General features: G+C 42.9%; 1 protein-coding gene across 21 annotated transcripts in view; it reads right to left on the bottom strand.

The window, feature by feature from the left end:
* The window catches only part of ARPP21 (cAMP regulated phosphoprotein 21), a 165,010-nt gene that overhangs the window by 45,408 nt on the left and 106,309 nt on the right, over positions 1–13,293 (bottom strand). For all 21 annotated transcript variants that reach the window (XM_006048247.4, XM_006048248.4, XM_025272480.3 and 18 more), the window contains 2 exons: positions 12,244–12,489; positions 8,499–8,625 (listed from right to left, as the gene is read on the bottom strand). In XM_006048247.4, the coding sequence (XP_006048309.2) occupies positions 8,499–8,625; positions 12,244–12,489 (373 nt within the window). The remainder of the gene's footprint in view (positions 1–8,498; positions 8,626–12,243; positions 12,490–13,293) is intronic.

Here is a 13,293-nt window from a genome sequence, read left to right as displayed (position 1 = left end):
GGAAAGCAGTGTGCTATCCTTTAATGGCGAGGGATATGTAGAGTGGAAAGAAATGCGTAGAGTGGAAAGGGGGAAATGCAGACGGTGAACACATGAGATGCAAGAACAAGCACCCAGAGTTTGCAGGGAAAAATCTTATTTAATACAAGGAAAAATAAAAAGGAAAACAAATGACAAACAGGAGAGAGAGAGACAGACTGTTTATTAGAGTTAAGAATTAAAAGATAGAAAACAGGGACTTCCCTGGTGGCCCAGTGGTTAAGATGCTGCACTTCTACGGAAGTGGACATGGGTTCAATCCCTGGTCGGGGAACTAGGATCACACATGCCGTGTGGCCAAAAAGTAAATATTTTAAAAATAAATTAATACAAGTAAAGATGGAAAATAAAATAAGAAAATGGATTTAGGGATGGGAAGGAAACGGAGACCATGAAGAATGAAAAAAAATTTTCTAAAGAAAAATGCAGCTGAAAAATGAAGTCATTCGTAGACCTAGGTGACAGCTGACAGCAGAAATTGCTGGCCACCAATTTGTAAGAAATAAAAAAATGCAGCACACAAAAAGGGAGGGTCAAGACTAGCACAAAACATCTTAAATTCTCTTAATTTACTTTGGCTTTATACCGTCAGGTAGATCTGACACCTTGGAACAAGTAGTTTGGGTTCTCTGGATATCACTATCGCGTTCATATTCTCTTAGGACAATCACACATGAAAGATGTTAGAGTTTTCAAAAAACACCATTTGTGTGCTTTTCTGGCCACAATTCTTTCCTTATCATCCTCTAATCTGACTCTTTTTTTCTTTAACAAGCTATGTTTTCTGTTGCATAAGATAAAGAAAAGAGATAATGTTATGATCTGTCTTAGGATCTTTACAGGAAAGCAGAAAGTCTAACTGTTGCAGTCGTGTTTAACTGCGCAACACATGAATATATTCACGCCAAAGGTACATAAAATGCAAAGTGTTAAAGTAACTATTTCAAATATGTTGAATAAACTCTTTTACCGTGACCTGGGGGACAGAAGGACCTGGCCATCTAAATTGCTTTCCAAACCTGTAAGATTTTCAGACCTAAAAACAGCACGATTCCCATCATTGCTTCTAATAGTGTTAACCTTTCCCAGAATCCCAGCTTAACACTTCTCACTCCTATTTCTGTAAATGGAATAATTAGACCAATTAATGAAAGAAACACATGAACATTTCCATAGAAACGTTTTCCAGACTGATATTTTCAGAACAGCGTGTTCCGCAAGGATTTATCCATGTGACTTCCTCTGATGTTAACAGAAATCAGACAATTAAATTCTCCTGTAACTCTTTTATAATTTACCCCTTCTGCTCTTAGGAACATAATAATGCAGACATCCAAAGTGCAATCACTTCCTTAGAGTTGTCAAGTGTAAAAATTTTTGCATCGCTTCTCTGAGTGATTATTGGTTATATATTCTTTCTCAAATTAAAAAAAATAGATTAATGAGGTTTTAAATATTAAAATATATGGAAATTATATGAAGGTTAATTAGGAAAATAGTTCTCTCTTTTAAAAAATAATCATCAAACTTGGGAAATAAATTTAAGATAAAAAGAGAAGGTCCCAATTTCTATAAATGAGCATCCCTTATTGGTCACACCAGTCAATCACATTCTTTCCTTAGCTCTGATCTTGATGCTCTGTCTCCTCAGCTTAGCCAATCCTGAGAGAGAAAGAAGTCAAGATGAGGAATATCATCCTAAGAACAAAGACGGAGAAAATGTTTTTAAAGATAAAACCCTTCTCAATTACATTGATACTGACTGCTTAATAAGTAAGGCTAAAAGGACAGGAGTCATTGTCAAGTTCACTCAACTGATCTGGTTAAATAAATTTATAGACTCCATTAAGGTGCATTTTGCCCCATCCCAAATGTGTTTCAGAACAACATTAAAGAGGCAATAATCTTCCTTCTCAGTAGGAGCTGTTAATAGGAACAATCTGCTATTGCAACAAGAAATATTACTCCCGAAAGAAAGAAAAAACTAAGACGCTGCTTTTCCTATCAGGAAAGGAGCACAGGCTTTGGTTTATCTTTAGATATACACAGGTCACAGATAATTCTATCTTCCTGCCAGGAATGCCATCCAACCCCATTCCATTGTTGAACATCCAGAAGGCAACTAAAATGATTAAAGGAAAGCCCTGCCACAGCCAAAGGGTGATGTGGGTAGGTTTCCAGGGCCTGGTTATTCCCTGCCATCTGAATACTATAAAAACTAGTCCAATGTATGACTTGTGATGGGAGCATTATTACTTTATAGACATTCCCAAATTTCTCAGTATATGGAAATCCAAATAGGGGACTTCCCTGGTGGCTCAGACAGTAAGGAATCTGCCTACAGTGTGGGAGACCTGGGTTCGATCCCTGGGTTGGGAAGATCCCCTGGAAGAAGGCATGGCAACCCACTCTAGTATTCTTGCCTGGAGAATCCCAATGGACAGAGGAGCCTGGCGGGCTACAGTCCATGGGGTCGCGAAGAGTCCGACCATGACTGGTGGTCCAGTGGTTAAGACACCATGCTTCCACTACAGGGGGCATGGGCTAGATCCCTGGTCAGGGAACTAAGATCCCACATGCTATGCAGCACAGCCAAAAAGAAACAAACAAATACAAAGAAAATCCAAATTTACAGTATCCCTGACTATGGATCTACGACATAGTCCTCGGGCATTCAAACTTTGAAAAAATGTGTATATTTGTTTGTTGAAGTGGATTGGTTGGTTAGGCTTTTACTTGATTTCATAACACTGAATTACTATGATCTTTTGATGATTAAATTGGAGGGGTGGAAAGTGAAAGTCGCTCAGTCATGTCTGGAGGGGTGAGCAGTTTTCATTTAATATTTTAAACCTTCACATTTTTCTCTCACTCATGCACACATGCTCCCTGGCTCTGATAAGAGAGACTCTGCATTGGGCAGATTGATCTTTGGTTTCCTCATCTAACAAAACTGAGTGTTTAACTTCCATTTCCATTTCTGTCAGTGCTATTTAAATCTCATGATGACTGATGAGCTGAGTGTAAGATAAAGTCCACGTGAGGTTTACCTTAAATACTAATGAAAAAAAAATGAATCAAGTTTAAAAACTTCTAAAGACCTCCACCATTTCCTCCTGCAAGAAATCCCAACTTTCCTATCACAAGGCAGGGTGGAGTCTCACCAGCCCAACACAGAGACCTGAGCAGAGCAGAAGTAAGCCTGCAGAAGCCCCACAAAAGCTGCAGGGAGTTTTGCAATACGATGTAAGCGTGTTAAGATTTTCATTGTTTCCTTTTGAACTACAGTTTTAAAAGTAAAACACTGTCATGGAAAACGCTCTATGAAATAGGTTTTATCCAAAATGCCTCTTTTAGCAGATGGTTGGGAGCAGGAGAACATGGGAGAGGAAAAGGATTTAAAAAGTAGAAGTGAGAGGCATCTCCACAATTGTCAGAATCCACCTCAAATGACCCACAGGAGTTAGAATCTAGTCTAATTTAAGATTCCAGCAAGTTTCCTGTTTTTTTCCCCCCTTTCTTCTCTGAAGCCATCCATGTTCTTTTCCTATTATTCTATTTTTTTTTAAGTTTTTTTTTAATTTTTAATTAGAGGATAACTGTTTTACAATATTGTGTTAGTTTATTTTCATGACAATCAAGAATACAGAATCTTCTGCTCTATCAAGAAAGCAGACCACTGGACTGTCCCTTGTAAAGCAGTTAGCTTCATGATTTTTATACCTAGACCTGAAGTCATATTACTGCCACTAAGCAACAGGGCTGAAAGCCTGGTGTGTGAGAGACATGGCAGCAGCTTATTGAAGACCTTACCCAAACTCCAGTGGTCAAAGGGGCTTTCCCTTCCAGACTACAGAATGGAATTTCTGTGGAATGCTTCCAGCTTCTTTTAGGGAAGGAGGCACTTCTTGTTGATTTGGGAAAGGAACCAACATGCTCCATATAGCTATAGACCTTCCTCCATCCTTAGACTTCAGGGGTATGGGGTTGGGGGTGGGGGCAACCTTTGTCTTGAGATTCATTTCAGGACTTTAGGAAGTCTTATAGTTGGAGTTGTGAAGCTCCACCTCTCAGCAACAGACAGAATGAGCAAATAAAAAATCAGCACAATTATAGAAGATCTGAACAACAAAATAAATAGGATTTGATTGAAATGTATAAAACATTCCACTTAACAACAACAGAATACCCATTTTTTTCAAGTGTTTAAAGGAGCATTCACCAAGAGAGACCATATCCTGGGCTATAAAACCAACCTCAACAATTTTATAAAAACTGAAATCAATTATAGTTTTTGGCAATAATTAAATAAGTCTAGAATCAATAACAGAAATACAACAGGGAAATCTCCAAACACTTGCACATTAAACAACACACTTCTAAATAAACCATGGGTCAAAGAGGAAATCTCCAAGAAAAGAAAAAAATACATATAAATGAATGAAAATATGACATATAAAAATATGGGGGACACAGCCAAAGTAGACTTGACAATGAAACTTAGACCATTAAAATCTTACATTAGAAAAGAGCAAAGGTTTTAAATCAATAATCCAACTTCCTACCTCAAAAAATTATAAAAAGTAGAGCAAAATAGGGCTAAAGGAAGAAAGTAAGAGCAGAAATCAATAAAATTGAAAATAAAAAATAGAGAAAATTAATGAAACAAAGAGGCAGTTCTTTGATAAGATCAACAAAATCGATAAATTTAGCAAGACTGTCTGATTCTTTGAGACCCCATGGACGGTAGCCTGCCTGCCAGGCTCCTCCGTTCATGGAATTTTCCAGGCAAGAATACTGGAGTGGGTTGCCATTTCTTCCTCCAGGGGATCTTCCAGACTCAGGAATTGAACTCATGTCTCCTGCATTGCATGTAGACTCCTCAGTGGAGCCACCAGGGAAGCTCTTATGAAAATTAAGAGAATTTAAAAATTATCATTTTCAAGGTGGAACAAGATATCACAACATATTCTGCAGCTATTATAAAAATAATAAAGAAGGGACTTCCCTAGTGGTTCAGTGGTTAAGAATCTGCCTTGCAATGCAGAGGATGCAGGTTCAATCCCTGGTTGGAAGCTGAGATTCCACATTCCACACGGCAACTAAGCCTGTGGGCCCCAACCACTGAACCTGCACAGACACCTAGAGGTGCCCACATGCCACAACAAAGAACCCCTGAGTGGCAACAAAGACCCAGTGTAGCCAAAAAAACAAAAAACGAAACAAAAATAAAGGAATAGTAAAGAACTACTGCCAACTTTATAGCCATAAATTCTACAACTTCAAAGAAATGGGCCAATTCCTCAGTAACCACAAACTACCAAAGCTCAGCAAAGATAAAATGGATAATTGGAATAGTCTTATAACCATAATGAATTTATAATGAAAAAGTTCCACACATTATTTTCAAATAAAAAGAAAACAAAATATTTCTGATTCTGCAAATTCCCAGGCTCTGACAATTTCACTGGAGAATTCTAACCAACATTTAAAGATTTAGCACCAGCTTGACACATTTGGACCAGAAAACAGAAGAGCAGGAAACACTTTCTAATTTATTTTATGAAACCAGCAGTACACTCTAATACCAAAATTAGGATGTATTCATTCCCAAATGCCTAGTTAGGAAGGTATATGGGGCTTTATAAGCTCATTTTTGTTGCTTTTAGGACATGCCCAAGATCTTGGAGAACCAAGAATGAAGCTATATATACATATATTTTGCTTTTTAAGTCAACTAAAAAGGGAATTTGGAATTGGAGACGTGATCTAAAAGGAACTCGTATTTTTTTCCTTCCCAATGTGTGATTCCTATGCAGATGTCTCAGCTGCTCTCTGCCATTTGTTCGTGACCAGCTCTGCAAAATAACATGGAAGCCCACGTGAGTTGGGAGGCAAGAGTCCAGGTTTTCAAGTTGTTCTGCTGTTAAGCTAACTTGTGTACTTAGAGAATTAGTTACATGTTATCTGCCTTGGTAACATGCTGGCTTAGTTACCAGCATGTTAATTTCTATAGGATCATCCATACCAGGAAGTAAAGGCAAACTAGTAAGTATATTTATGCTGTTATGATAAATTGGTTAACACGCAGGCTTAGGAGGCTCTCTCTAAGAGAGTCCACCGACACAGCGGCTCCCCCAAATGACTCGCCATGTCCCTTTGGGAAGTTGCTGTTGGTGCTGCTAAGCTCAGCTAAAAGCTTCCCAGCTGTAGGGTCCCAGAGCCCCTTCTACCACCACGGAGCCATCGCTGAGCTGTGTTCCTTGGGTTTTATTAGCAGAGGTGATTCTCAGGGAGATCACCAGCTGCCCTCCCAAACACTCAGTAAATTCAGGAGAGGTGGAAAACGCTGGGGAATGTTAGGCCTGACATCAGGGGTCGTGCTCCCTGAACTAGGAGCTCAGGGCCCGCACGTGCACACTATGTTATCAATTTCAAGGACGATGCCGTGCACGTATCATTTTGGCGTTTCTCATCTCCCCACCCCCACAGACACTGCCACTCACTTCCTTGACACCTGAAGCACCAGCTGCTATCTTGAGCAAGAATCTGACTTAGAATGCCTTCTTCTAATTACGTGTCATTATCTCGCCTTGGGGTGGCAGTTCCCTGGTGACGTGGAGCCATGGGACAAGTCAGACCCACTGGGTTGTCATAAATGCTACCAGTTAGGTCTCCCTGAGATGGGGAGAGTGGTTTCTGCATCCCCAAATTCTCCCACAGTGTTTAAAAAAGAAGAAACAAAGCCCAGATGGATTCTCCCTTGTGTTGACATGCATCAGTGAAGGCAGTGGGGCATCCGAGGCTTGTTCTAAAAATCTTATCCTGTTACCTAGTTAATACATTCATCCAACTTATTCAGCCCCTCACACAGACCCAGAGCTCAGAGTGCAACTGGCTCCTGCCCTCTGGATCTGCATTCTTGTATGTGAACTATGTGCCAACAGAGGACTAACATATCCTTCAGAAAACTCTCAAACAGTGGCACTCAACTAAAATTTTAAAACTTCTTATAATTAGATATTGACATCTTTCTTCTTTTAAGGGCATCAGTAACCAAAAAGGAAACTTTGCTATAGTCTCTGGACCAAGAGCTAGATTATAAATTAATTCTTTGATAAACATGAGCAGACAAAAAAAAAAAAAAAAAAGACGGTTCAGAATGCAAACAACACATCACTAGAGACTGTTATCTAAATTGACAGCGCAGTTACCACCAGCTTGAAAGAGATAACATTTTCCAACAAGGAGAGGAAATATGGCCAAACACCTATCTTAAAATAACTAATAATTAGAAATCCTTTAGTGCTCTCATTACGGCAAAAGTGTCAATTCAGAGGTCGAAATATATTCTTTCCGAAACTGACACAGTGTTGAAAACAAGGCAAAGTCCGGTTGCCTGCTATACATGTCCTATCTTCTCCCACAGACGTTAAGTACATCTTGAGATGAACTAAAGAACCGATAGCCACTCCCAACACAGTTAATAAATGATCCCTCCCAACTGACAAAATGCCAGCCCCACCAGCATGAGTATTCTTCAGGTGGGGATTTGTACTCATCCTTGGAAAAGATGGTGCATTTGGTTACAATATACAAAAGCTGTGTATTTCCTGTATATTTCCCACCCGCACGTCTCACACATTACAGAGGCACATACACAGATCCAGTGCGGAAGTCGGACGACAGATGGGAACACATGCTCTAATGTACCGCCCTACTCACGGAAGGCAGGGGCCCCCGGCTAGGGGGTCTTCAGCAGGACCATCAGTGGCTCCCCCCACTGTGTGGGCAGCGGGAGGGACACCCGTGCGTCCCCACAGCAGGTCCCTCGCGCCTGCCGGCTTCCTGCTGCCGTTGGGGTGGCGGCGTCCCGTCAGGAGTGTGACACAGTAGGGAAAGAGACCGGTTCACTGTGAGACCTGCTACTCACTCTCGGACAGTGCCTCGGCCCCCCTTCCCACTGCACAGCGGCTGCCGCAGGCGGTGAATGGCCCTCCAGACCGTGAGCCCGGGTCCGAGTCCCATGGGGACACAGGCTGAGGTGTCAGTGACCTTCTTCTCAAGACACTGCATTTTTTTATGGTGCTACAGAAACAGCCTAACATGGTTCCCTAGCCTTAGGAACAGGGGAAGATGGGTGGGGGATAGTATGAACTAGGAAGATGGGGAGGTGGTTGGCTCTCAGCTTTCAGAGGAAACTAAGAGGGTCCCCAAGTCAGTTATGCAGACCGTGTTTCACATGCGTGCTGGGGAGGCCGGGTAACGTGAGTTTCACCTCATGGGACCTGTCACTTTTCCACACAGAGTTAATCAAATGCTCCGTTATCTTTCCCAGGGAAGGGAAATGAGCTGATTTGAACTGTGAAGCTTGGATGCTCATCCAAAGAGGACAGCTGAGAGATGTATGTGCAAAATAACTGAGCTGGAGGAGGAAATGGGCAACAGATTCCAAGTACCTGCTGGCTGCACCGTCGGTGGTATCTGCTGGCCCCTCTGAGCACTGAACTGAACCGAGGCCATGGGCCGGTACTGCTGCGTGGTTGAGGTAGGGTACTGACCAGACGGATAATAATACACAGGCATCTGGGGAAGGAAAGGGACAATGGCAGGACATGAGGGCTGCAAACGGAGTAATGTTTTTACACATAAAATACATGTCATCTTATGACATAATGTGAATACCGTAAATTGCAAAGATGGCCACCCTGCCTACATGCATATGCATTGAGTGAGTGAAAGTCGCTCAGCTGTGTCCGACTCTGTGAGCCTATGGACTGTAGCTTGCCAGACTCCTCTGTCCATGGAATTCTCCAGGCCAGAATACTGGACTGGGTAGCTGTTCCCTTCTCCAGAGGATCTTCCCAATCCAGGGATCAAACTCAGATCTCCTGCATGGCAGGAGGCTTCTTTACCATCTAAACCACCAGAGAAGCCCAAGAATGCTGGAGTAGGTAGCCAATCCCTTCTTCAGGGGATCTTCCTGACTCAGGAATCTAACCGGGGTCTCCTGCATTGCAGGTGGATTCTTTACCGGCTGAGCCGCCAGGGAAGCCCATGTATGTTTCACCAATGCCATGAGACAGGAATGATGATTTCTGAGGCTTGTATGCCTGATCCTTAAGAAGACTTGCAGCTTTCACTCTTTCAGGAGAGAACCTAGCCCTTAGGAGAAGAAGTCCAGACTGCCCAGCTGGAGAAAGAGGCCATGTGGAGGCCAGAGGCTGCCCAGCCAAGATCCCAATGCTCTGACTCAAGAGTGAGGCCCCATGGGACCTTCCACTCCCAGTAAAGCTGCCTGGGACAGCACCACGTGGTGAAGGGGTGGGCCATCCCCACGGAGTTCTGTCACAAATTGCTGACCTGGCTGTGAGCTAGACAATGGCTGTTGTCTTAAAGCACTGAATTTTTTATTTTTTTAAATGCAAGAAGAGTGAATGAAACAGTCAACAACGACAACACATTTTTAGGGTAGTTTTAAATGAGATCAGGCTTCCCTGGTGGCTCAGCTGGTAAAGAATGCCTGCAATGCGAGAGACCTGGGTTCGATCCCTGGGTTGGGAAGATCCCTCGGAGAAGGGAATGGCAACCCATTCCAGTATTTTTGCCTGGAGAATTCCATGGACGGAGGAACCTGGTGGGCTACAGTCCATGGGGTCGCAAAGAGTCAGACATGACTGAGTGTCTTTCACTTCACTTAAATGTGATCATCTAACTTGTATCATTTTCCTAATGGAAACACAAGTAAGTCATGAAATCTGATCTCCAGCCTAAAAGGATCAGAGGATGAAGTCATGAAATAAGGGGAGGTCCAGCAGAGCACTTATCAGACGGGCACGTAGCAAGTATCCCCCCTCCAAAAAAAAAAGAATATTCAGTCTAAAAAGGGACATAGGTTAAAAAAGAATGTTTAGTCTAGAAAGGGACATAGGTCAAAATTATTGTTTATGTCACCTTCTGTCACTTTCTCCTGACTGGGAATGACTGAAAATATTCTAATTACTTCCAGTAAGATTCAAATCAAATGTCTACTGACCTGGAAAGATTTCTTGCCTGTCTCAGGTCATTTATATGAAGGCTCTTTTCTTATTAATCAATTACCTTTTATTTCTAGGCCTCTGACTTTTCTTCTATCAACTTCTTTAAAATGTAAGCAGAGGCATGCCAGTTCACAGCTTACAAGGTTTATCTGTTTGGAACAAAGTGAGGAGCCACCTGTTTGAGCATGGAGAGTTTTATGGCTTGCCCTCTTTGCCTTGTCCATGCATATTTGCTTCACTCTTCTGGTGGGTTGGGTGTTCATGGCAAGTCAGACAAAACTGACCTTTATAGTTATTAAATAGGTTCATTTTTCTGCATAAATTGAGCATATTTTCATATATGCTCGCAGACCATACCACATGTTCTTTTCATTATTATACATCATCGAGTCATTGAGTTTTAAAATGTTTAATAAATTGAAAATCACTGTGGGATATATCCTATACCTTTACCTGTGGTTCTTTTACAAAGAAGTTCAGAGATGTTCAGACTGATCATGAACATGTGTTTTCTGGTTTTTTTCCCCCCTTCCCTCTCTCTTTCTATTTTTAAATCTATTGAAGAGAGAATGAGAGCATTTCCATTGCAGATACACCAGTGCTCTGGGTTGTCTTTGCCCTAATATTTGCTCTAGTATCTTTGCTCATTAAAACTGAAATTCCTTCAATCAAGCAAGGACATCTTTTTTTAAAAAAAAGGCTTCAACTGAATATTCTGCCAAGTCTTCTCTTTCCCAATAATTAAATATTATTAAAATCATTAATATATTAGTGAGGCCTGTTCTCCTGTAACTTAAAATTATTTTCCACATCTCCTTAAACCCTACCCTGATAGCTCAGTTGGTAAAGAATCTGCCTGCAATGCAGGAGACTCTGGTTTGATTCCTGGGTCAGGAAGATCCACTGGAGAAGGGATAGGTTACCCACTCCAGTATTCTTGGGTGGCTCCAGTATTCTGGAGAATACAGGAGAATACTCCAGTATTCCCTGTTGGCTCAGCTGGTAAAGAATCTACCTGTAAGGTGAGAGACCTGGGTTTGATCCCTGGGTTGGGAAGATCCCCTGGAGAAGGGGAAGGCTACCCACTCCATTATTCTGGCCTGGAGAATTCCATGGACTATAAAGTCCACGGGGTCACAGAGTCAGACACGACTGAGCCACTTTCACTTTAAACCCTACCAGTAACACTATTACATTACGGAGAAGGCAACTAAAGGTGGACTATAATTATCACTCAAGATAAAATGAATGACTGGGTGAAAATCACTTCATGGTGGAGGATTCTGCATGGCTGGAAAAGCAAATAATTTATTCAAGATGTTAAGGCAATGCCACAGATGATACAAAGGTGACACTGTGCTTGAAACAGCTCCTCCAATGAGATATTTCATAATTAGGATGGAATTTGCTTGGGCTATGCATGCCTTGAAAATGGACCAGAAAACGCCTCAGTGCATTTTACATCTTGACAGTAATCACTTGCAATATTCAGCAAGGGATGCCCAGGAGAGCCCCAGAGATGTTTGGTGGTGAAGAGTAACACATAATCAGTCTTTGAGAAGACAGTAAAAATCAGTGATCTGTGGTGTCTTACATGCTCAAGTCAATTAAATATGATTAATGGCTACCTGTGGGTGGGTGTGGGAGGCCGGAGCCCCCAGGGGAGAGGAGAGTACAGTGGAGGGGGCTTAGCTTCCTCCTTTATGTTCTGAGAGGAGCCCCCGATTAGCTCCAGAAAGATGCTTATGAATGGATAAGAAAGGAAATATGTCTCCAGAGCAGCAGCAGGAGAGATGCAAGGCCCCCAGGAGCTGACTTCCCCGCTTCCTTCCCCAGGGCTTTCCTGCCCTGAGCCATCACCGTAGTGAGTCTCATCCTGCAGGAGGTGATGCTCTGCCATGGCCTCTGCACCAGCAGCCTAGACAGTGGGCCATTCCCTCTGGTCCTGGGGACGCAGGTCCGCTTCACCCAACTTCCTTTCTGAGCCTCATAAGACTCTGCACAGCTGGTGGACAGGACAGACCAGGACCCGTAGGCTGGCAGTATCAGTATGCCCCAGAAGCACGAGGCGGGAAGAGTTGGCGATATTCTACATGGAAACCAAGCTCAAGGTGTTCTGGGTCAACCAGCTCTGGGTCCCAAGTGTGAGAAGAAGCACACTCACCTGTGTTGGTGGAGGCTGATGCACGAATCCCTGTGGTGAGGCAGGGGGTTGGAGGACTTGCTGGGAGCCAGAGAAGCTCCCCGTGGGAAGCTGCTGACCCGTGGAAGCGATGACGTAGCTTGGCTGCTGGGTGGGCTGAGGCAGGAGGGACGGCGGGTAGACGGGACCGGAGGGGGGCTCGGGAGTCTCTCCCGAGGACTGCCGGCTCAGGGTCATCTGGCCAAACTGTGTGGCCACATCCTCTCTCTGCAAGCCATGGAGAGAAACCGGGACATCAGCAAAGCTGGCTGAGGAACGGGAGGGGCACACAGAAGCAGACACAGGACACAGGCTTGTCCTTACCAGAGAGGGGCATGATTTGGGAAAAAATAAATGAAAGGAATTCTCTGTCCAAAACAAGAGAACGTAACAAGGGAAAATAGATTTTAAACTCAGAGATGGTCAATAGGTTGACCTGTATTTCTTTCTTTCAATGGAAACAAATGATTATTTTTTCACTGTGGGCTCAAGATCCTCAGAATAACAGTAGAATGAAAAGGACTTGGTGGTCTATCCTAGAGGGTCATCTGGTCTACCAGCAATAGCCCACAGGCTCTGCCTACTGTAGAGAGACAAGAGGGACTTGTACTGCCCTTGGCTGCTGCAAAAATGGAACCAGGACTAAAGTCATCAGCAGGCTGGGTGGAATTCCACTTGTAAAGGAGTATTTATTCACTGCCTGGCCTAAAGTTAAGAGAGAATGCTCACTCTCATTGTCCAAAAGGACCTAGTACATTGAGGGGAAATGAGAGGGCTCTGGAGGATTGGGATACTAGGGGAACATCTGTATCAGGAGCAGCAGGTGATGTCAGTTACCATCTAGATACTGATTTTAAGGTATTTGCCAACCCTCACACCAAACTCATGTGTCTCTCTCCTCCTGACTTCTAACTCAGAGGATATCCAATTCCTGCTTAGCTTGTACATGCCTTTTTATATTTTTTTGGCCATGCATCATGGCACATGGGATCTTAGTTCCTCGACCAGGGATGGAAACCCTGACCCCTGCAG

Source organism: Bubalus bubalis, chromosome 21, assembly GCF_019923935.1.
Source record: "Bubalus bubalis isolate 160015118507 breed Murrah chromosome 21, NDDB_SH_1, whole genome shotgun sequence".
Taxonomy (NCBI): Eukaryota; Metazoa; Chordata; class Mammalia; order Artiodactyla; family Bovidae; genus Bubalus; species Bubalus bubalis.
Note: the sequence above shows the minus strand (reverse complement) of the source record. Positions and strands in the feature narration are given on the sequence as shown.